Source organism: Drosophila ananassae, chromosome 3L (genome assembly GCF_017639315.1).
Source record: "Drosophila ananassae strain 14024-0371.13 chromosome 3L, ASM1763931v2, whole genome shotgun sequence".
In the NCBI taxonomy this organism is placed as follows: Eukaryota; Metazoa; Arthropoda; class Insecta; order Diptera; family Drosophilidae; genus Drosophila; species Drosophila ananassae.
Window position 1 is genome coordinate 13,301,925 of NC_057929.1, and position 24,590 is coordinate 13,326,514.

At 41.8% G+C, this 24,590-nt stretch overlaps 3 protein-coding genes across 21 annotated transcripts; 1 reads left to right on the plus strand and 2 right to left on the minus strand.

Moving 5' to 3' along the window:
* The first annotated feature begins 47 nt into the window (after positions 1-47).
* Positions 48-3,753, plus strand: LOC6496244 (arylsulfatase B). Of its 2 annotated transcripts, none has more exons than XM_001960491.4 (7): positions 48-137; positions 1,111-1,237; positions 1,295-1,454; positions 1,509-1,596; positions 1,653-2,044; positions 2,712-3,456; positions 3,511-3,753. In XM_001960491.4, exons 1-7 carry the CDS (start codon positions 127-129, stop codon positions 3,698-3,700), a joined length of 1,713 nt encoding a protein of 570 aa, XP_001960527.2. In that variant the 5' UTR covers positions 48-126; the 3' UTR covers positions 3,701-3,753. The 2 variants fall into 2 exon arrangements, with proteins under 2 accessions (XP_001960527.2, XP_032307265.1); XM_032451374.2 differs by having other exon boundaries at positions 90-107.
* A 313-nt stretch (positions 3,754-4,066) lies between these two features.
* LOC6494327 (plasma membrane ascorbate-dependent reductase CYBRD1) lies at positions 4,067-14,481 on the minus strand. Of its 6 annotated transcripts, none has more exons than XM_001960492.4 (6): positions 14,091-14,481; positions 12,037-12,192; positions 5,447-5,670; positions 5,154-5,376; positions 4,920-5,084; positions 4,067-4,858 (listed from the first exon to the last, which is right to left on the minus strand). In XM_001960492.4, the coding sequence occupies exons 2-6, from the start codon at positions 12,153-12,155 to the stop codon at positions 4,717-4,719; spliced, it is 873 nt and encodes a 290-aa protein (XP_001960528.1). In that variant the 5' UTR covers positions 12,156-12,192; positions 14,091-14,481; the 3' UTR covers positions 4,067-4,716. The 6 variants fall into 6 exon arrangements, with proteins under 6 accessions (XP_001960528.1, XP_014762750.1, XP_044571834.1 ...); XM_014907264.3 differs by lacking the exons at positions 12,037-12,192; positions 14,091-14,481 and adding exons at positions 9,305-9,569; positions 9,949-10,103; XM_044715899.1 differs by lacking the exons at positions 12,037-12,192; positions 14,091-14,481 and adding exons at positions 9,305-9,569; positions 10,022-10,094.
* A 979-nt stretch (positions 14,482-15,460) lies between these two features.
* LOC6494326 (glutaminase kidney isoform, mitochondrial) lies at positions 15,461-24,420 on the minus strand. Of its 13 annotated transcripts, XM_001960493.4 has the most exons (7): positions 23,999-24,418; positions 20,897-21,006; positions 18,732-18,761; positions 17,876-18,115; positions 17,439-17,812; positions 16,260-17,290; positions 15,461-16,145 (listed from the first exon to the last, which is right to left on the minus strand). In XM_001960493.4, the coding sequence occupies exons 1-7, from the start codon at positions 24,209-24,211 to the stop codon at positions 15,966-15,968; spliced, it is 2,178 nt and encodes a 725-aa protein (XP_001960529.1). In that variant the 5' UTR covers positions 24,212-24,418; the 3' UTR covers positions 15,461-15,965. The 13 variants fall into 13 exon arrangements, with proteins under 13 accessions (XP_001960529.1, XP_014762744.1, XP_014762749.1 ...); XM_014907258.3 differs by having other exon boundaries at positions 15,461-17,290; positions 23,999-24,420; XM_014907263.3 differs by lacking the exon at positions 18,732-18,761.
* Positions 24,421-24,590: the final 170 nt, after the last annotated feature.

The window sequence follows — 24,590 nt, forward strand, 5'->3', positions numbered from 1 at the left end:
CTTTACAGAGCGCGGTGCTTTCACTGTTAAAGGTCTGTGTGGGCTTTAGATGTTTGGGAATTATTTTCAGTCTGGTTTGGCGCGTGAATTAAAACGGTGGTCCGCAGGTGACTGGCTGGCATACCAATGAGACTAAAGTAAATAACACCCGAGTGTCAGCCAATAATTTAAGGCCCAAAAGATTATAAAGAAATTATACCACAACTTCAAACGTGAAACAAGTTTTTGGCTTTAAATGTGTATTATTTTCCATGTTTATTTACGTCTCTAATTGATTCTAAATTAAAGTAAACAAAACAAAGGCACCAAAGCCAGAGGGCATGAACCCTACTAGCCAAATAAATAATTTTGCATAAAGAGAATTCTGTGGAACCGCTAGAGGGGTATTGACCTATGACACAATACCCAGACAATGGATCTGTTGTTTGAGCCAACACTTCTTAGGGCATTACGTGTTCGGTTTCCCAAGGAAGATGTTCTCCGAATCTAATTTGGTATTTTAATTTGAGCTTCTGATTAGCGACTGTTGGATGGCACTTGTTGACCTATTAACGGTACACAACGCAATTCACATGCTAATTAGATGCCACTAGAAATCGCTTTCGACAATTCAAAACAGATTAGTATTTCCAAAAAAGTATCTCTTCGGAAAGGGTGTAGGAAATTCTGACTTTCGCAGCTTAGAATTTTGAGAGATGGCGAATCAATTATGCACCGCCTTTCAGGTGAAGTGTGGCCCATCCGTAATTGAGGTCGCATTGAGTGCAATTGCTGATTCAGTTCCATTTCCACTGCCAAATGAATAAAGACTCGGATGACGATCAATGCCATGATTGATAGTGGAGACAGATAGCAGACATTAATGGATCTTGAAACAATACAACTTCCAATTTACATATAATCATAAATCAATCGGGAAGCTTTGCCTTTCAAGTGTGCATTTTTTTTTTGAAATTTTCAAATCACTTTTAAAGCAGAATTTTTGTGAGGGTAATCAAAAAGGTAGACATTAAACTGATAGTCTCGTAATTGCTGTCACTGCAAATCTCATCAATCTCAAACAGTTTACTAATTGTGTTTATTCAATAAATATTTATATTTATGTTTTAGTTCAGACAAGTTCACTATGCTGTTTTTGTGGCTGTTTATATTCTTGATTCTTCCACAATTTTTAAAAGGAGAGGTGGGAAATTCTTCACCAAAGCCTAATATTATTTTTATTCTAGCTGATGATTTGGTAAGTTTTTAAAATGTTAAGTTTTATAGCAAAAATACTCAATATTTACTGTTCTAGGGATTTAATGATGTGGGTTTCCATGGTTCTGCTCAGATACCTACTCCAAATATTGATGCTTTGGCCTATTCCGGAATTATATTAAATCGTTACTATGTAACACCTATTTGCACTCCCTCAAGATCGGCACTTATGACGGGAAAATATCCAATACACACAGGTTGTTTCTATCATAAGTATTATTAAAACTATTTATTAAATCATTCTTTTTTAGGAATGCAACATGCTGTTCTTTATGCAGCCGAACCTAGGGGCTTGTCCCTCAAGGAGAAAATCTTACCACAATATCTAAATGACTTGGGGTAGGTCTTTATCGTACTTGTAGGCTATAAAAGATATTCTCAATCTTATCAATTAGCTATACCTCTCACATTGCCGGCAAATGGCATCTGGGGCACTGGAAACTGAAGTACACCCCCCTCTTTAGGGGATTTAGTAGCCATGTGGGCTTCTGGTCCGGTCACCATGACTACAATGATCATACGGCGGTGGAGAACGATGAGTGGGGTCTGGATATGCGAAATGGAACGGAGGTGGCCTATGATCTTCATGGACGTTATACGACGGATGTAATAACCGATCACGCGGTCAAGGTGATTGCCAATCATAATACGACCAGTGGTCCTCTGTTCCTGTATGTGGCCCATGCGGCTTGTCATTCAAGTAATCCGTATAACCCGCTCCCAGTGCCGGATAATGAGGTGATGAAGCTGGGACACATACCCCACTATAAACGGAGGAAATTTGCAGGTGAATTAAGTTCCTTTAAAAGAAAAATAAGCTTACTTCGGACTAAACCGAAGCGTTTTTCCTCCATACTTTAAAGTTTTTGAACTTGGAACGCAGGGGGTCATATTGTCATACTCAGAAAATTTGGGAAAAAATCTAAAAATTTGGTTTCAAGATTTTAATGCAGATTAATAGAGAATCGATCCACAAATCGCTTAGGGTATTCCTCTTAGGAATCGAATAAATATTGGCAAAGATATGGCTATCGCTGTGGGCCATATTGTGCTCCCCATGGACTTTCTACATTTCGATGGGGTCTACCCAAAAAATTTGAGAAAAAATCTAAAAAAAATTTCGTTGCCAGATTTTGAAGCAGATTAATTGAAAATCGATCCACAAATCGTTTAAGGTATTCCGCTCAAGAATCGGATAAATATTGGCAAAGCTATGGCTATCGCTGTGGGCCATATTGTGCTCCCCATGGACTTTCCACATTTTCCCATCATTTAAGATAAAATCGAACAAAAATGTAGTTTCCAGATTTTGATGCAGATTGATGAAGAATCTATCTAAAAATAGTTTAAGGTATTCCGCCCATGAATGGGATGATTAAGGGAAAAGTTATAAAATCCTCTGTTATGGTATAATTACTGTGTAATTCTGTTTGTAATACGTTTTCTACCTTTAGCAATGGTTACCAAAATGGACGAATCCGTGGGACTGATTGTGGATCAATTGCGCAAGTCCAATATGCTGGAGAACTCCATAATCATCTTCTCTTCAGACAATGGAGGTCCTGCCCAAGGATTCAATTTGAACTTTGCCTCCAACTATCCTTTAAAAGGCGTGAAAAACACTCTATGGGAAGGAGGAGTTCGAGCTGCGGGTCTCATTTGGTCGCCACTCCTCAAAAGCCGACAACGAGTGTCCACTCAAACCATACACATTTCCGACTGGCTACCCACACTCCTGGAGGCAGCTGGTGGTGCTGCTGCTCTGTCCAATTTGAGTAAAGGCATAGATGGTCAGAGCATCTGGCAGGCTCTGGTCCACGATGAACCTTCGCCACGTCTTAAGGTTATTCACAATATCGATGATATCTGGGGCAGTGCCGGCCTTAGTGTGGGGGATTGGAAACTTGTCAAAGGCACCAACTACTATGGAAAGTGGGACGGATGGTACGGACCGGCTGGTGAAAGGGATCCCCATCTTTACGACTGGCAGCAGATACCCAAGAGCAGGTCGGGGAAAGCCCTGAATGGATTAAAAATGCTCCCAAGTCAGGCGGAACAGCAAAGATTAAGAGCCGCAGCCACAGTCAAATGCTTGGGACAATCTCCTCAAGGGAGTAGCTGCAAAGCCACCGCCTTTTCGGCTCCATGTTTGTTTAATATTCATGATGATCCTTGCGAACAGTTTAATTTGGCGGAGCAGTAAGTATTTTGATAACTTCTATTTTTATTTATAAGCTTTTGTGTCTGCTTTAGATATCCCAAAGTACTCAAGGCCCTGATGGAGGAGTTAAAGTACCAAAACTCTACAGCAGTGCCACCTGCTAATAAGCCGGGAGATCGTCGTGCGAGTCCCAAGTACTGGAACTACACATGGACTAATTTTGGAGACTATGACTTATTGAACAATAAACCTGTTTTAGGTGACTTGAAAGTCGTTTTGTAAAAATCTCCAAAAAAGACTGTTTAGATATTAAAGATATTTGATTAAATTTAAAATTATCCCTTTAATGAATTTAAAATCATACAACCCGCCAAAATAAGATATCTAAGCTTGGCTTAATAGAGCTATCGATAGTTTACCAATCGATTACAGTTAACAGACTAGTGTTAACTTAACATAGACCGTTTGAGACACTTATTCAAAATGACAGTTTTTTTAAATTAATTCAAAACAAAGTTATTTTTTATGAGAACCCACTGGTAGGGCAAAGTTGTATTTTTTATTATTTGTTGTAAAATTGGTTTACAGCTTACATTGCTTAGCGCATTATGAAATACTTGCACAATTACATAAAAAAACATCAAATGCTACATTTTGAGTTCGAGTGCGTATATTTAATGCGTTATGTGGTAGAAATACATACACTAGTTACATGGGCTTATATCAAAATTCTACTATAGATAGTACCGAAAAAACTGGCTAATCCTTTATATCTGTATATAATTTATGTAGTATGTATGTGCGTAATGCATCAGAGTAAGTCCTTAAGACTGAACACGTTAATTTTGATTAGATTTGCTGGCTTGGTCGGCGGCTCTTCTTTTATTCTGAGATTCCTAATCCTACACATCTACTGAGAAGTTGAAAAGGGAAGGAGTAGTCAAGTTTTTGATTAGCGCGATAGTATAGTAGTAGCCTAAGTGATTCTTTTGATTTACGATTTTTAAAAGGTTTTAATTTGGCATATAAAACGTTACAAAAGGTTCGGATAGAGATGCAGAAGCGTGATCTCTCTGTGCTAAGCCTGCCGGCGGCGGCGATTGGGCCACTTGGATGATCCGATTCTGTGTTTGTTTTTGTTTCCTTTTTCGTTCTTCCCGGTAGTCTTTTGGCCCGAGATCCGGAGGTCCAGAGCCCCATTCGATCCTCGGATACACATGCTGCGACTCGCTTCCCGTCCTGGCCGTGGTGGTGGATCCCAGCCGCTGACGGAGACTCCGACGAGCCGGACGGCCCATCTAAATGCGTTCGGTCACGTAGACCTTCGCCGAAGCGGGGGCATTGGAACGCCGCACGGCAAAGGTGACAATGATGCCGATGAAGATCAGGGTGATACCAATGGCACTGGTAATATAGTGCTCCACAAGCTTATTCTCGGAACTGAAAATAAAGAAATGATTTGAAATACTTCCAGGTGGTTACGGGCGTCTCACGCTTCTACCTCACGCTCGTTTCCTTGACGGTTTCGCGCTCCTTCTCGATCAGTCCCGTGACGGATGTGGCAATGGCTAGCCAGAAATTGGCCAGGCCCAGACTGGCGTGGATCGGCACCATGGCGGAGCGGCAGCTGTATGTCTTGTTCTCACAGCAGAGCATCACCAGAAAACTGAAAACGTAAATGTCACAATTAGTATGCGGATTGAGACACCACCTGGTCACCACTTTATGGACTCACCTGAAGAAGCCAATCACAAACTGGAGCACGAACATGCCCATTGTCACGAGACCCAGCCAAGAGTGGAGACTGTAGAAGTTCACCTTCTGCAGAGCGTCATGGGAGTCGAAGACGGCGAGGAATCCGAGGGCGATGCACGGAATAGCCACGGCATGGAAGAACATGTGGATGAGCTTCACATAGATGTGTTTCACGCATCGACACAGGCGATAGATTAAAATGGCTGGGAAATAGTAAAACCATAAAATTAAAACCAATTTCTTTAAGAAAAGTTAGTTAATCAAGACACTTACAAAATCCTGACAAAGTCACGAATCCTGCAATCATCAAAATGGGATGCAAGTTGAACTGCTGCTTGGGACTCTCCGACCAGGCGAAGCCATCCCTGTAGAACATCACCCAGAAGAGGGTCAGGACCAGGACACCCACCAGCAGGATGGTGGACAGGATAACAATCAGCAAGTACTCGCACCAGGAACAGCAGTTCCAGGCATTGTCCGGATCCTCCTCATAGCGCCTGTGGACGGGATTAGGAGCAAAGGAAAACCCATGGAGAGTACTTAATATAAAGAATTACTATTACTTTTTCCTGTTGGTTCGACGAAAGATCAAGCGGTTGAGTTCGTCGATGAACTCTCCGTCTATCGGTTTCATAATCATTCAGTTACAATACTCCTTTTATTCCAAATGATATTATTTCTAAGCTTACAGGGAATTTAGTATATGTTTTCTTTGAGAGATTACAGAGCCAATCCAAATGCTTTTTGGGGGTTGTGTGGGTTGTGTTCTGTAGCCCTCATTAAAGACAATTTATGTTGTTTCGGGAATTATGGAGATTCTAGACGAGATCTAGGGGGATTCTCGAGGGAATCTCTTGAGCTCGTCTAATTGTGGGTTGAATGTGCTGCTAATCGACTTAATTGACAGACAACAGACAAGTGGACAAGGGGAAAAATCTCTGAGAAACGCAATTATCTAATTTGATAGGCAAATTTCCAATTTCCTGCAGTGGAGTGGCTCTGTTTCGTAAAGTTCAACAATTCGTACTTGCTATTTAACTTAGTTCTTAAAAGGACCAAAACCTCATCCAACTTATCCTTAACTTTTTGCTTTAAATTTGGTTCTTTTCTATGTGTATTTTGGGCGGCTAGAGTCGAGTCAACATGTAGCAGATCCATTGAGTTATAAAGTGTAAAGTTGAATGTCCCAAAAACCAAATATGTGAATAAATTTCTGACATCTGGGGAAAAGGTCTATTGTTTCGCCGCAATTGTGGTCTGTCTGTCATATTAATTTCATCACTTGTCGTGCGATCAGATGACATACATCCAGTTTCGATGGATGCTTCTGATGATGTTTCTGGTGATGATGAGCACAATGATCTCACCATCCAAAACAACCCAAAACATATCATCGGTAAAGTGCAGTGGGACAGTTGGGTGTTTTGTGCTGGGAGAAATCCCACAGATACGCAGATACAATGGATAAAAAAGCCAAACCGCAGCCATCTGTTAAAAGTAAACAGCCTCTCTGGCCAACTGGAGTACTGGATGGGGTAATTAGGCGCATTGCTGGCAGCCACCGAGGCGCTTAATCATCCGCAATTGCATTTCCACCAGATCTTTGACTGGAAACCAGTCCAGCCGCGTATCGAAAGTAAACAAAACTATTATTTAAATTAATCGTGCGAGCCCCCGGCTGTTCCATGCTGTGATAATGAAAGCAAAACTGAATCAAATTACCAGACATCGTTATCATCGGCCACTCTCGCTTTCTCGCGGCGTCACCTCGGGAGACACTTGCATCATTGAGGCGATAATAATATTGGATGCTCCAATTTACATGCAACACGAGCTGCGGAGAGTGTTCAGAAACAGATACAGAGCCAGAGCTACAGATACAAGTGCAGCCAAGAAAGTTTAGACTCTAAATATTACAAGCTAAAGACCAGAGAGCTTAAGCACTGAGACAAAATCACCATTTTCTAAAGAGATAAATGGGTTTAGACCTCTGATTTGTTTTTTCAGTGTATGCACTCAATGGCGATGTCAATGAACGACTGTGGCAGCAAGACTCCTCCGCTGCAGTGGCAGCATCTGCGGCGGCTGCAGCTGTCTGGGACTGGGACTGCGGTTGGGGCAGGCATTTAGCTTTCAACACATCCCATGGTGACGGCGGGCAGCAACGGCAACGGGGGCAGGCACTATATTGGCTACAGTGGCTGTTTGCTTTAACATACATTTCACTTGCCACAGATTGTTGGAAAACAAGCGCGTAGCTTGTGGGCTCACAAATGGGCGTATCGAATCTATATCTGTATCTGTATCTGTATCTGTATCTGTATCTGTAGCTTGGCAAGTATCTGCATCTACTATGCTGCATTTGTATCTCTTTCACTTTCCAACCGAACGCTGTGCTGAGAAATTTTCACTAAAAAGCTTTTTGTTATTATGGAAAACTAGTTGCTACCGGTCGCCACCTGTTCGGGATACATTCGAACCTGAACATGAACCTGAACCTGAATCAGAGTTTAAGAGTCTGAGCTCAGAGCAGAGAGTTAGCTGGCCTGGGTGCAGCCACTCATGGCTAATGGGTCATCGGCGGGAAAAGGCTATTGACACTGCACCCACGGAAAATGCAAGAAAAAGTAAACAGAGAAAGCGCTCCACCAGCAGCGTAATCTGCAAATTCCAACAGGCGTTCAATTTATGCAAATTGTATATCACAGCCAGTGGAAATTATGTTGGAAAAATAAAACAATCAAGCAGAGAAAAGGTTCCTAAAAAAAAGTACAATATTTCTGTATAATTAGCCTCAAAAAATAAATGATTACTATTAAACATATGACTGGCAAATAATGATAGTTTTATGGCCATGAATTAACTGTTTTTGAAACTGAAGTCATTACTGTTAGCAATTATCATATATTTTATTATTTTCCAAAAAAAAAATACAGTTTTTCTATATAAAATGTAATGAATTACGAAGCAAGAATGATGAATCTATAAAAAAAATAACGATCCACTTAAGAAAAATTATGAATATTCACATATTTTAGCATGAAAAAATATAAGCAAATAATGTTTAATATCTTATCTTTTGTAAATATATCTGCTTATTATCTGAACAAATAACTTTGTGTGATATCTAAAGCCAGCATCCATCAAATCTTATCTCTCGAATTTTGGGTGCATTTAGGGAACTACTTATCTCAGTCATGTGACGAGATGACCATGGACATCAAATGTCTGTCTCTGACTTGGAATAGTTGATAAAAAGCAGAACTACTTAAATCAGACAATAGGAGGCAATAGGGAAATATGAGTGTTTATAAAAAGCCTAATAAAAGCAGGCTAATTACGGCGAAACTAGACCATTACCAACTGGCAGAATTGTCAAAGTCGTGGCAGAAAGAAATGAAACTATGAAACGGGAATGGAAAATTATACACATTTCTTTTGAGAAGCAGCCAGGAAGCCAGGGCACAATTCAATTAAAGAAACCATCAGATGTAACAAATAACGAGCTGGCGCGGAATGCACAATTAAAAAGACGTTGGGCTTGGAGGCAAATTAAAACATTTGCTGTCGCACGCATGGCTGAAAATCATTCTCCCTCCCAGTCAGATCCCCTACATCCAGCCTCCTCACTGGCGTGTATCCTGCGGGTTAATTATGACTATGTACGAGAACGGTGGTATACTGGTGTTACTTTACAATGCCCGGCAATTGTTTAGAGACGCAGCGTTGTCGCGGCGGCGTTTCCAATTGAAGCGATCCCCAGGGAGTACGGGTACTCGATCATATTCATGCCAACATACATATATGTATATGTAATCCAACATATACAGATGCATATGCTTGAAATTGTATCTTGCAGATACAATCGAATTCGCGCAATATCAACCTGACACGAGACTCTACGAGAAATCGAACCGAGTACGAGAATTTTTCGCCCTAAGCCGCAGTTGTTTAAATTGAATAAATATGCTTAAGGCAAGTACGCCAGAGACTACACTGAAAACACAGTACTTGAGAAGTAAGGGGGAGAGAGACTATATAATATGTATAGTTAATTTCTATTAAATTTATTTAAAGTGTTTTTGGGGACACGATCTGGCATTGAGAATCAATAACTGGGGCTTGACTTACGCTGTTGTTGTTCCTCCACGCGGCATTTTGGCCAAATGGCGATCACGCATTTAGTCAAGTGTTGCTGTTTGGGTTTTTTTGGTTCTTAGTTTTTTTTTTTTTATTTTTTGTCACCTCGCACCACCCACTTGGTCACAGAATCACTGGGGGATGCGTCACGGATCGGTTTTATATAGAGGCTATATGTATCAGACTAAAGGTCGTTTATCTATAGAGTGCGCTGGGTGTTTTCCGCGTAATTGAATTGGCTTCTATTCGAAATTCTCTGAAATGCCACACACAATCGAGAGACAATTGAAAACCGGCGAACTGAATCTAAATGTCGGATCTATGGGATCGCTAATCACTAGAACCTTTTCGACCAAATACAGATATATGAACGGATCGGATACAGATGCTAATCAGGATTGTGTTAATTTGTCAATCACACTGAAATCGGTTCTCGAAGCTAATAACGATTCCATAGAGCGACAGATTCGGTTCGTTATCTATTCATGTGCCCCCAGAAGTTCACATCGCATTTAATTAGAGCGTTTCGTATAGATGCAAATTTTGATTCCGATCGAAAGAACTCTCGATTTCTTGTACAAACAACCGAAAAATGCCTGATGTAGGCATTATTACAGAATTTGGTTTAAACAAACCCGAATAAAAGTGGTTTTATTTCTCTAATTTATGTTATTGTTTATACAGCTCCTTTCTTTAACACAAACACACACTATTTTAAAGCGGCTCGAAGAGATACAAAATTATTTCAAACAGCTAACAACGAACCGAACACGACGATCCACAAGAAGCAACTAAAAAGTATTTAAATTTTCATCTGGGAAACTGCTGATAAAATAAAACTTTTGATATAAAACCTAAAGCTATAGGAGGAGTAACTTTTTAGCTAAGACATCTACCGATCGCGGGAAATTCAGCAAGGCCATAAACCACAAGAGCAATCTCTTGGGATATTTTCATTTATCATAGACACAAACCTAATAAAATTTAAAATAAACCTTTTAGGGTTTAAATAATTTTTAAAATGTGATAATTGTTTGATTATGGCTTAATTTTATGAAAGGTTTCATAGAAAACCTGTATGTAGCTGCACCTTGAGTTATGTGAAATTCGGTTTCAAGTTAGATGCTTTATTTGCCATGATAGTCAGAGTAAATATGGTTAAGATAAAAGATTATTATTAACGTCAGCTGACTGACTACTTATTGTCCTCGACGACATATTCCAGACATTTTGATAAGAAGAGGGCTTTCTTTGCATAGTAACACATTTAATACAAATTATTTCTTATAATAAATCTGAATATATGACCTTATTTAGGACTCATTAAGGGTCTAAAGTTAGCATGGAATGAACCACAAAAAGCTAATTAATGGGACACCTGTGTATGTCAACTTGTGACTATAAATAAATAAGTAAATACACGTATCAATCAAAACACCTGCCAGCAGCAGCCTGTGAATCAATCAAATATTTATGGAAGCGAGGCTTCCACTAATTCGCCAGCAAACTGAGTGGGTCAGTCAGTCTTTCCCAATTACAATTGGGAAAGGGATAAAACCACACACATCCACATCCAAATCCACTCCCACGCCCAGACAACAAACACACCCTGTCCAGAGTCCTGGCTGTGGAGCTTGGGTCATTATGCCAGCTCCTTTTTAGGATCCTTGGAGCTCATAAGCCGAGGGGGGTTTTGTGTGGGCAACGCGCCCAAAAATTACTTGAAATCAAATGAAAACCGAAATGAAAATGGAATGAAAAGGAAAGGGTCACCACAACGACAACGACAACGACGACGTGAAGAAGGCGGCGAAAAGTCGGAAAAAAAATACCCGTAATTACATGAAGCTCTGCGGACAACTGTGAGCTGCGTGCCAGAAATTGGACAAGGACAAGCGGATCCGGGTTACAGGAGGAATGTTTACGGCCAAGTTAGTATGTGACTAGCCAAGTGTAAGCCTGCACGCGATCAACTGTTGAATGTGTGTGCGGGTGTATTCTGTATTCTCAAAAGGGAATACCCAGGATACAGAGTAGTAGGATTTTTCCTCCTTTTTTTTGTGTGATTTGCGACCTCGTCGCATTAAAATAAAATTTACGACTTTCAAAGATACGTGAATTAGGAAATTGGCGCGTAAAAATAACAGTACCCCATCCCATTCTCGGAAAGGGTGTGTATAGGCGTCGACAGTTGTTGTTCTTGTTGTTATTCTTAGTTAATTATCCTTTACCGTAATGCTAACGTGCCCCGGTCCTATTCAAAGTAAATGTTACACATACGCCGTGTGGTGCCATTAAAATCGATTTAAGGCAAGCTATTCTCTAACAAGTCTAAGTCTAACTACGGATGCGGGTTACGTTTTGTTATGTGGATCTTTTTAAGAGCTTTCGACTGCTAGCTGAGCAGCGGAGATGGGCAAGGCCAATTGCTGGCTAGACAAGAGTTCCAAATTGGTCTCCGGGGGTATCAGTCCCTCCACTCAGTTCCAATCCGACTTGTTTGCCCGCCACTCAAATTTTCTATGCATAAGTGACACAATTTACTTAAATATTGATAAACAAATGTGTCGGAGAGTCTGCCGACTAAATTGTGTTGATTACTCGAAAGTATGCCCGCGGGATAAAACAGACAAACACGACAAGATATCTTGTCATTTCAATATTGAATTATTTTTGTACATTTTACTCATTTTAGCCCAAAGATATTATCGAGTAATACTCACTTTTCATCGGGTGGTGGTGGCATCTCGCCATTAGGGGTTCCTGGTGGCGTCTTTTCGCTGTCCAACATGGCCATGGGTGCCTCCATCGGTGGCAACGGACTCACCGAGTTCGTATCCATGTGAAAGCAATCAATTGTGATGCTGCTGCGCTTTTCACTGCGAGAATGATGGTATGGGATGGGGGGAGGAAAACATTTATGAGGCTCGGCATTTAAATGTGGCATTTTAATAAAGAGAACAACGGCAGCATCATCCTCCATACTCCATTCTCCATCCTCCGGCAAGGAGGCCCACTTCCGCAAATCCCCCCTTTGGAGTGGAGAGGGTGTAAATCTCATCGGGTGATGAATGGCGATGGCGGCGCCGCTAGATGCCAGTTTTCATTACGTCTGGGATGTGTGCATTTTGTATTTTGAAAGGGAGCTTCCACCCCACACACACATACACTTCAAACCGAAAACATAATGAGCGGGGAAGCCGCTTTTCCGCAGCCCCCGCACTTTCAAACAAACAGTGGAGAATAAAAAAAAAAAAAATATATATCCAAACATATTTACCATGCCTAGAATGGGAAATGGAAAATGGCTTTTGGCTTTTATTTTTGGCGACTCCGCGTTGCGCCGCGTAAGGTGGCAAAACTGCAGCGTCAACTGAAGTCGGGGCAATGCACTTGGCTTGGATTTTACTGTTTTTTTTTTTTGCCCTTTCCTGCCGCCAAGTGTAAAATTGGCTCATCACACGTCCGAATGCGTTCTGCAGGGCAGAGGACACTATGAAGAGGGCGCCAATTTCCGATTTACGTCCCTGTCAAGTTGAAGATACTCCAGATACTTCAGATATTCCGGAATCGTGTGTGTGCCTGTGTGTGGGATGTTTCGTTCCCCAATCAATTATTATCGGACGTTCTAGTTCTTGACGATGGTGGCGATGGAGCAAGTTCAGTGAACTCGATGCGGCGACACTTGATGGACACATCAATGCCGCCTGTCAAAGGCTGATACCGACGCCGGAGTCCGCTTCCTTTTCCTTTGCTCAGTCAACCATGGGGAGTTCTACTTGCAACTCCGGGCTCGGGCTCGGGCTCGGGCTCCACCCCCACCGCCAGTGGAATTCCGGCGAAATTGTTTGGCCAGCCCCCTTTTGGACACACATATGTCCAGTTCCCACGGAGTGGACAACATGGGGATTGACTTCCTATTTGCTTGGATTATGCTGATTATACACAGGCCACCACTGGCGGGGTATTATTAGCAAATGAAAGGCAGGGAGACAGTTTTGGACTGGACTCTGTTTTGATTGGCATCAACCGACAGCAACACCCGCTCCTTCAATTCTTAAGAAAAATAGAGAATCTACAATCTGGATGGGGTGAGAATATGCTGAATTAATATTAATTGATTAATTGAAGTGAGGAATTTGATGGTCCATTTTTGCAAATATTATTAAAAGCATTTCTTAATGGTTACTGCCTCCGTTGGTTGGCTTCCCCAGGGAATTAATTCTACTTCCAGTGCTCTTGTTTGTTTTTAGGTCATAGAGAAATGTCCCAGATAAGTACACAAAATATGATTGGAGCTGGGAACACAACATCAAAGTCTAGAAACATGAAATATGCAATTCCCAATCCCCCAATTTCTAAGCTGATAGCAGCTTTCTGGAGAGGAAACTGGACATTATGCAATCCCACAGCTGCTGACACAGCCCCTATGTATGTGAAACGACCCAAAACAAAGTGAACGGCCAAAAATCCCCTCACAAAAGAAGGTCTTCCAAATAAATTTCGAGGGCCCGGAAATGCAGTAACTTGTGCAGTGAGATTGTCAGTGGAAAAAAAAAACAGGAAAGGGGAGGGATTCTTCCCACAATAGACATCCTTTTTGTGTGGAGACAACAAACAGAGACTCAATAATCCGATTTTATGGACTCTTTTGAGAAACCATCATGTCTCAGCTCAAAAGGGACACTCATATATACAGGGATAAAGCGGAAACGGAAATGGGGATATGGCTGATGCTGTGGGTTTTTGTTTTTGGTGGTTTTTGGTTCAGACCTACCCCAAGATACTTTCGATTGTGTGCAGTGCCAAAAGCCCTTGTTCACTGCAAAACTTAATTACTCAATTATGCAGCCACTCTCGGCCAAAGTCGGGTTTATATATGGTATGCCTAATTAGATTGGTTGCCGCTTCAACGAGCTGGAATTTAACTATGTATTTTCCACAATTAATTCATTTGCCCGAATCCGAAAACGAGCAGCGAATTATGCATCCCTCCGGCGAAGATGCACACGGAGATGGGTAATGGAATGGTGTATCTGACGGATGCGGTGGAAAAACAAACAGGCAGACACACACGCAGACCGGCCACTCGGATTGGGATGGATATACGCGCTCCGCTCGACCACGTCCGAACTCCACGATAGCTCCAAACGAACTGCCTGGCCGCCTGTCGCTGGGAAAACTCTGCCGGCGACGGACCGCAGCACACCCGACCACAGAAACACGACAGTGCTAATGGGTGGGTGGGCGATCGGAGCGACCCGAATGGGGGAAAAGCCGGGAAACTGAAGCTGGGGAGCTTCGTGTGTCTTGTCTCAAAATGTAAATTACCTCGGGTCTGTGTTGCTATTTCAACTATTTTTTGGCTTTTTTTACAAAAATATATCAAATATTAAACTAATTTATAGTTTAAATACTCAGTCATTTCAATCGTTTTTTAATTGATTTTTTATTTATAAATCCTCTTTTTTTTTACTGGGTATTTTAAGGAAAAAATAGTTGAGATTTATTTATTCATTTATCTTTATCTTAGATGCTGCTTATTTCAATGAAAATTATATATATTTTAGTCGGTTTCCCTTTGCATTTGAAGTATATATTTTTGACAGCACTGTCCGACTTCTACATTGTATCTACAAGATAGTTTTATACTCTACAATGTAGAGTAAAATGTAAAAGATACATTTTGAAGAAATACGAAGGATTTTAGAATACTTATAGAACATAAATCCTTTATTTAATGATCATATAAATCTCTATATAACATCATAGAACACACATCCTTTTTACGAAATTTGAAATACATACCTTCAAGTTTTCGTTCGAAAGTTATAAAATAGATAGATAGATTTAATAAAAAGACAATACTTTTATGTTCAGTGATTTAACTGAGTAACTATTTATTTAATAATAATAATAAATATATTTGTGTCAAGGTAATTACATATAATTGAAATGCAACGTAAGTAAATATATTTGGAACATACATATTTGTAAGGATTTGTACATATCCTAAGATCCAGAAACTTTATAGCTATATAGATATTAAGCCACCTGTACAAATATGTACATGATACTTGAGATAGTTTATCCTTATCCCTTATTTAGCCATATCCTGAAAACAATTTCCTTCTAAAACCATCTTCCTGAAGTAAAGACACAAATGTGTCATAAAACTATTTATTTTCGATCATCTAACTATGTATACATATATGTTGTATATTTAATGACCAGAGCCTTAATATGGCCTGGCTTATTGGAACAGGATAATCAATACATGTATACAAACACACATACATATACACATAAGCACATACAAATATCAATTGACGAATTTGAATGCAAAATAAAGTTAAGACGGGTCACAGACCCTCATTCCTTGTGGGTTAGTCGATATTTGTTAAGATTATTGTCATTGTTTCGAAGTATACCCTGGAATAGATGCGGCTAACTAAGGACTACAAGTACGTCCTGATCAAAGGACGAAGGACCAAGTGACCAGTGGGAGGAACTGGGTATTTTGGATAGGGCATAATCTTATTCTTTAATCTAATACCGTATTTCCGTATTTCCTAAGTTTTTGTGCGAATAATTTAGGAGGATAGAGGGAGGCGAGATTCTACAGGGCGGCTACGGCTGCTCCGGCTGCTGCTTATAGTCCTGGCTTGGTCTTGTCCTCTCTGCTGCTTCCACTGCCGACGCTGGCCGTACTACCCGCATCCGATGGCACCGGACTGGAGCGGCCGGATCCGGCCGGCGTTCCCGGTTCGGCGGGCGTAGGAATGGGACTGGTGGCCGGGCTGGTCTCCAGATCGCTGGTGCTGACAATTTCCTGAAAAGCAAAGTTTGATTTGTGTTTTTCATCAGATGAACCGGGAGTGGGTTTCGATGGATTCGTCTTGACAATGGGTCTTGAATCTTGACTAGATTTTATACTTGAACTGACCTCATCTGCTTGCGTCTTGGTGGTGACCGCCTCGGGCTTGCACTCCTCGCTGGCGACGTCCGCCTTCTCGGCCCAAGAGCACAGGAACTCCACCACGTGACGGTGGCCGAAGTTCTCGGCCTCGTCCACTGGCAGGTTGCCCCAACGATCCTTGGGATTGTGCGGCACATGGCACTGCTCCAGCAGGAACTTGACGCACTCCAGATGCCCCTCGGAGGCGGCCAGATGGAGGGCTGTGCGGCCATCATAATCGGCCAGGGTGATGTCCATTCCGGAGAGGCGATGGCGCCTCAAGGCGGTGACATCTCCGCTGGCAGCCGAGAACAGAAGGTTCACAATGGACAGGCCTTTGGTCTCGTAGCGATGCTTGCGGGGATCCTTCTTGCTGGACAGGTGCTTCAGGTTATCGTAGCGATGGAAGTTGAACATGTTGACCAGTTCCTCGCAGAACTGCAGTCCTCGCACTGTGTTGCCCAGATGATCCAGGGGCGGTGACCAGGCGAAGATGCCCATAACGTTGGGAATGACCAGCATCATGCCGCCGCTGACACCAGACTTGGCCGGCAGACCCACCTTGAAGGCGAACTGACCGGAGTAGTCGTAGGTGCCGCAGGAGTGCATGATGGAGAGTACATCCCGTATGACTTCCGGCCGGAAGACCTTCTCCTCGGTGGTTGGGCAGATGCCACCGTTGGCCAAGCTGGCGGCAATCACCGACATGGCCTCGCAGTTGGTCTCCATGGAGCAGCACTGGAAGTAGTAGTCCATCACCTCTTTTAGGTTGGTGCGCTTGGGGAAGCACTTGTTCTCCCGCATGTAGAAGCCTAGGGCATAGTTTCTATCGGCAGCCTCGCGTTCCGACAGGAATACGGCATTATTGAAGCCAATGTACTCGCCGCCGGAGAGACGCTTGAACCAGGACATGGTATAGTCGAAGATCTCTGCCGAGGTCATGTCTGGCTTGACCAGAGCATTCATCAGAGAGCAAGTAAGTATGGCACCAGCATTGATCATCGGGTTGTGGGGTTTCTCTGAAAGAGGAATGTGAATTAGATGTTTGCCTCAAAGTCTGATGTTTGATCGAGGGGAGCTCAAATGCAAAAATATTTGCTTAATCTTTTATAGACTTTGGAAGTCATGAAAGAAATTTATGCCAAGGTGGAAAACACTTCAACTTACTGTTTTGATCCAGGACCAGTTCATTAAAGTTCCTTCCACTTGGCTCCTGGCCAACGTAAGAGTGCACCACCTTGGGTCCCAGTTTCTCTAAAGCGATGGCATAGGTCAGTGGTTTGCTGCAACTCTGGAGGGTGAAGGGCTCCTCCACATCACCGATGGAGTACCGCTGGCCATCCACTGTACAAATGCTAACGCCCCAGAAATCAGGACTGTATCGGGCCAACTGAGGAATATAGTCGGCCAGTTTTCCCAAGGTATTGCTCTTGCAGCGACAGTAGATCTCCTCGATGTCCTTAACGAAACTCGAGAAGTCGGGAATGACAAACTGTTGCCGGAAGGCCTTGGCTATGAGGACAATATTAGGAGCCACCACACTGTAGAATGAAAGATTAGAAGTTAATTAACTGGAAAAAGATTAAAAGAAGATCAATACTTACGCCTTGAAAGTCTCCCGGTTCAGATGCTGGGTTTCCGCAGAGGAACCCGTCTCGTAGTTGTTCAGTTTATGAACTTTCTTTAGATTATCCATCAACTCGCGCACTCGAGGATCATTCCTGCGAATGCCAGTGGTCTTCAGCCCGGCCAGGAACTTTCCCATCGATATGAGGCCCGTCTCCTCGCTGGCGAACATATCGAAAAGAACGTCCTCAGCATTCCGTTGCTCCTGCTCGCGATGACTGTGTGAATAGAAATAAAATAAAATACAATACAGATTGTGTGCTAGCACGGTCTTCAATGATTAGCGAAATAGTTGCAAAGCCGGGCAGCTTTAAAGCAAAAAAAAAAAAAATAATAGAAAATAACAGCGATTGGGTTTTAGGGCACTTGCTAATTGAGCGGCGATCGCCCGTCGAATTTTAGCATGCGTGTGTGGAAAAGCAAAATATAATTCGCAGAAATTATACGGCTACAGGTGGATAGGTGGGAGTTGTGGGGTAGGAGGCGGGATTTTAAAAGGGGTTTGTCTTTAGCCAACTGGCGCTGAACTCTCCTCCAAGTGCTAATTGGCTCACAGACACAACTAATGCAGCTCGGCAGCTGAAAAAACTGCAAAGATCCAGTTGGGGATGTCTAAATATAGACATAGTCTTCCATCGTTTATGCTTGACTTGATTGATTTAATTAATAATTGTTTTTTTTGGTCATCGGGAGAATCTATTAATTTGGGAAATCATTGTTAGTTCTGGGGACTTCAATCATTGCCAATTAAGTTGAATTCGGGACTTGATTAAGAGATACACTCGCAATTCTACACAAGGAGGAAGTTCAAATTCGTTCGATTAGATTACTCACGGCCGCATCGAATAGTGGCGTCGCTGATTGCTAAAATAGTAATAAACAGGATTGATCAGACAACACATCGTTAGTCACTCAGATTTGCATATGTTGGCCATAAAAGAGCTGTTGTGTTGGCTGTGTGTAATAAGCGTCAATTGACGCAGTCTGTTCGGAGCGAAGGAGGTGTGTCTCTAAGTGATTGTGGCTGGGTGGCAGTGATTATTTTGTGCCAGTGTTTACGAAACTATTTTTACAACCCACTACTACTACACTGAACGAATGTCCCTGCCTCGACTGCTCTTCTTCCGGTGCCTATTTTTACCTGATAATCGCGGAAATCGTACGGACTATGGTGCCGCGACGATTTTGCAGCGAGATGCCCTCGATGATCTCCTCGATCATGGCCGCCGTCTCAGTGGTCACCTGCTCCTTGTCCTTCCTATAGTTCTCCTCCCGCTCTTTGGCATCCCGATCCTCGCTCTGGCGCTTCAGAGCCTCAAGTATCTCATCTGTTTGCACCATGGCGGAGGCGTATACGTGATATTACAAGTGGGGGCTAGCAGTGGTAGTTCAATTCCGGATGAGATCTATCGCCTTGACTTGAACGCTGAGCTGTTGCAAGTTTAATGGGAACAACTGTAAGCGCTCCGGCATTTTATACATTGGCGGAATGTGTGATTTTTTTGTCGCTGAGCACTTAGACAGATACCGCAGATACAGATACGGATGCGTGTGGAGGTGTTACGGCGGAGAGCAGGGCACCACTGAGAGCAAGCCACACGATGTGCTAATTTCTAAATCATGTTATTGCCAATAAAATAAATTAATTAACTCCTTTTCTCTATACACAAAATACCCATACACCACCTTTGTGGGCTTTATGGCATTATAATGGCACATTGTCTGCCCCGATCCGATCCGATATACGAGAGTTAGATAGTCCGTTTTGGAAACCGCGATAAGCCACCCAAAAAAAAAACGTCACGCGGTGCCACCCCCTACTTTTTTTGGTTCCACGCAGCAGATAAGGAGACACTTGTGAGTCACATTTACCTGATATACTTCGTTATCACCTTGACGAACGTCTCCTTCTGGCTTTTGGTGCAAAGTCCGGCCACCATTTCGCCTATGATTCCGGCATCTATCAGATCCGCATCATCCTGAATTCGCTGCTGGCCTTTTTCACTGGCGGAGGTTTCTTTTATGGGGATCTCCTGGGCTTTTTCCTCCTCCAGTTTGGCGGCATTTTTCTTGACCAGTTCGATTAGTTCCTCGCCCGTCATAGACTTCAGGTCGTCCACAATCTTCTGCCGGATGCTGTCCTTGAACTGGGCGGCCTCCTCGGCCGTGTAACCATCCAGGGGTAGTGGTGCCTTCTCGGTGGCATATTGCAGCAAGTTCCAGCTGCGATCTCCCATATCTGGTACTGTATATAGTCGATATACTACTTCGTTATCCTCCGGCTCTCTGTGCAAACTTGCGGCCCGTCGCTGTCGAAATGAGCACAACCGGCGATCGTCAAATGGTTTTATAGTTGCCAAAATCATACATCATATTGGACACACTCGTATGTACACTCATAAATATCTATATATGTATATTTGAGCGAAATTCGATTTTTATCTTCGTTTAATAAACGTATGTTAATTTATTTTTATTCGCTAGTTATTGCCGGCAATTAGCGCGTGTTTCGGGACAGAGATACCAGCCATCCCATATGGATCATAGTCGAAACCCCTCTTACATCTTTGATTTATAATTGAAACAAAGAGATCTCAAATATTTACCCCAAAAAAGTGTCAACCAAAATATTTTCGCAAATCGAGGGGACATTTTCTTTGGACTTTGCAACCAACAGCGAGAGATTGTCGCTAATTGTGTGTGTCAACCTATATGGGAGATGTTTTCAAAACAATATTTTCCTAGCTATTCATAGTTCTGTAAACTGCAGCGGGATCTAAAAATGGATCAGTGGGCAGTGGGCTGCAGTTGTCTCTAAGTGGACCCAACTGATTTGAGCCACGTGGCGGAAGAGCTAGAGCAGCCGAGGCAGGTGCCAAATAAGTGGGCAAATATTTTGCAATTCTGGCAGTTAGTGTCTGGATGCAAGTGATTTGGATTGTTTTTTGGTGTTAAGTGGTGGTCTGATGCAGGTGGTAGTTGGCTTCGATTATACTTACAGTTTGGCATTCTCGTCATTGTGGCTCTTGGGTCCAGAGCTGGTATCATAGAAGGATAACTTGCGATTGGCGAATACCAAATTCAATAGCGGGGGAGCGCGCAGTTTATTCTGAAATGTTCAAACAATGAATTAAAAACTATACGTTGGCTTCAGAAATTCCCCTTAAAAGTCACGTCCTCCTTGATATTCGTTTTAATCACGTACTAGCATATTCACAAGCTTTGGTCAATGTTTTCAGCACTCGAAACTAAATCGAAATAAAGGCCAAACCCATTAAGGAGTCCATTTTATAGCCAGGTTTTGACTTAATTGGTTCTTTCGAAGCATTAACGTTGCCCCTAAAACTCTGCAATGGTTTTTGAATAGCTTACGAGGATGGATTTGTGCCGCATGTTCTTCGAAAATTGGACTCTACCCAAAATTCTCAACAGATTCGACGCCGAATTCATTGAAAATTTAAAGTTAAGTGAATTTAATTTAAAGATCTTAGCCTACTATTTATTAATGATTGCTAATGGAACTGGAAGATTAATTCAATAATGTAACTTAATACTTCCTGACCTGCCTTGGATAAAAATGGCTGTTCCTATTATCATGTTTCCAATGACATCATCGGAAAAGTACGTCGATTTCTGTTTAAATAAGAGTAGGTTTAGTTATAGAATTCTTTATAAAATTCTCTTAAATGATTCACATAAGTTAAATAAAAGTTTACACGTGCATTACTATTATCTTCTTCTCAGTCCCCAAAAAAAAACGAACTCTGTTTTCTCTCTTAAGCTCTTTTCGCACTTACTGCTTATTTGCATTATTATTAAATAAAAGTACATATAGGTATTTAAACCGAAAGAAAGTCATGTGAGGCGAGTATTTCGCAGAATAACAACAACGAGAGCATTGTCAGGTGCGGGGAATAAAAATAAAAAGAATAAAATATTTGGTAAACAAGTTTTTTGTTCAATACGTTCAAGGGGCCTGTCAGCATTAGCGCGTGGGATTTGGCACCTTTAAATAAAAATTTGAAAAGTTGACGAAAATCTGACGCAGAATTCGCACGGAAGTGAAGATATTCTCAAAGAGAAAGGTGCCTGAGAGAAATAAGAAAACTACACAGATATAATCTAACTAAATATATTATGAAATAGTCTAGACTGTAGGCACGTTTATTTAAAAAATATTAACAGAGCTAGAAAACAGGTAGACTTTAATAGGCTAACTAATTGACGACTTGACAGGAATACAATAAATCTGTCTATTGTTTTGTTTTTTTTTATAAAATATAGAAGCTATAGGAAGCTCTTAAATTTTTTTTAAACCCTTAAAATAAATTGCTAGCTTGACATAATAATTAAGTGAAAACGGAAGCAACTGATTTAAGGTTTGGGGGAAAATAATATTAAAGCCTTAAGTTTTGCTTAGTTGAAACTGATAAGTTATCGGAGAAAGAAGCTATATCTTATAGATTGTCCCTGCAAAATTAATTTGCAAATTGGCTTCAATATCTTTTAGAACATTCAATCGGTGAAAGAAGAAATTTTGATAAATAATAAAATTTATTCCTCTCTCTTCTCTATTTTATTTGCTTCCATGCCCAATCTCACTTGGTAACCCATGCGAGTGGAGGGGCTTGATTTGGTTTCTGTTGTTATGGCAGCTAAATTATTAATACATATTCGGGTATGCTAAATATTTATGAATGTGTGTCTACAGCTTGGACTCTACACATTTCTTCCATGGCAACGCAAGAATTGCTAAACATATTCGTTTAGCGATGGATTTTTATTTAATTTTTTCTATAGCCCCTAGGTTTTCCATATCTCTGTACACGAGGTGTTCCATCTTTGGTTCCGATTTGTTGCCAGGTTCACGTTTTCATAATTTATTTTCGGTTGACACTTTCCCGTGACTTTGACACTTTGAGAGTTGGCACTTATGAATCACATACACACGAAGAAATTATGGGAAAGAAACCTCTATTTTATCAGGGAAGCAAATATAACCTAAACTGTAGCTAAATAATCAAAGTTTTGAGTACTTTATGTTTATGTTCTAGACCTATTTTTAGCTTATCAGTATTATATTTTTTCAACAATTCCAAAGAGTATGAATAATATTTTTACTCGAGGGATCAAAGATTAAAGTAACTAAACTATCTTGATTCTTTAAAAGTTATATATTATTGACTTTTGTTTTGGATTTCCAACAAATTGATTAAGAAGAAAGACCCATAAATTTTGGACAGCAATAAGGAAGTAAGTAATATTTGATTTTTCAGAGTGTATGGGTGCTTTATGACCCACGACTGGGTCTGGTGATAGATTCAAAGCTGATTGCCCCTTCTGATCTTTGGTGCTCCCAATCAGTAGCTCTCAATGAGCCGGCGTGTGTCTCGCCAATGTCTGGCATTCCGACGTTTTTATTAAATTGTTGACAACACAACCCAATTCTGGGAGTTCCACACTTGTCACATGAGATTTTCGGGGGATTAGAGATGACTCTTTCGGTTGATTTGCACCTGATGATTATCACCTAACTACCGAAAAATTTTCATGATAATTTCACAATTATTTTGGTCGGTAGTCTCAAGCCCGCAATCCCAGATCCGATAAGATAACCATAACCGATTATAATTTTTATCTATTCCCTGGGACAGGACAGTGGGCGTGTTATCTGTCATGGGCCAGGCCAGGCCAGGCCAGGAGATTGCGTCAGTCACGCAGGGTCTGTCCATTATCTAATTAAACTAATGCGCCCCGGCGTTTTCATTAAAAATTTCATTTTTAGCATTGTCAGGCTGAATGAAATGGTTACGTTTTGGTTTCAAAGGTACGCGAAATAGCTTCCTGAACCGCCAGACCCGCCACCGTCATATCTTATTCTTGTTTAATTTCCGAAAATATCTATTTTCGGACGTCTGCTAATTGTTTGTTTTTACGCAAGCATTTGCGCATCTGAGCGGATTATGTGCTCCGTATCACATGAATCGTGAAAAAATCAATAGCCCAGGAGGGGAATTGTGGCCGAAAAATATTCGTTTAGTCAGCTGTTCTTTTTGGGGGTTTAACAACCAACCCCCTGGTTCAAAATTTCTCAAACTCACCTCGCTGGCAATTTTCTGCTGCAGCTGTTTGCCCGTGTGTCCGAACTTGGCGCGCTTCAAGAGATTAGGTTCCTGGTCCAAATCCACCAATGCCGGATCCTCGGCCAACTCGGCGGTGGAGGCCTTCAAGCGTTGGGAACAGGCCAACACCTGTCCGTGTCCCGTCAAGAAGCGCAGGTTACGACCGGCTAGCGTGGGAACACCTTTAAGCATTATCACAATCACAGATTTGTCTAATTGGCTGCCCTAATGACGATGTCTCTGATTCACTGAATCACCGATTCCTAATCAGGATAAGGGAGTAAACCTTTGTGCTCGTACTTGCTGCTTGATAGTTTTCTGCTTTTTATCGTTCACGTTGCGTATCCGCTCTGGTGTCTGCACATGCGTTCTTTTTCGCCGCTCGCTGTTGAATGGTGGCCCAAAAGCCAGAAATGCCAGAAACCCCATAATCAGCTCGCCACTCCGGCAGAGGCGCGAGGCAGCGACGCTTACTTCTTCGTGTTTTTTTTTATTTAATTTTTTTGTGCTGTTTAGTGAGTAAGCATAAATGGCAGCTCCTTGGTTAGCACTCTCTTTCTGGGAAGGGGGA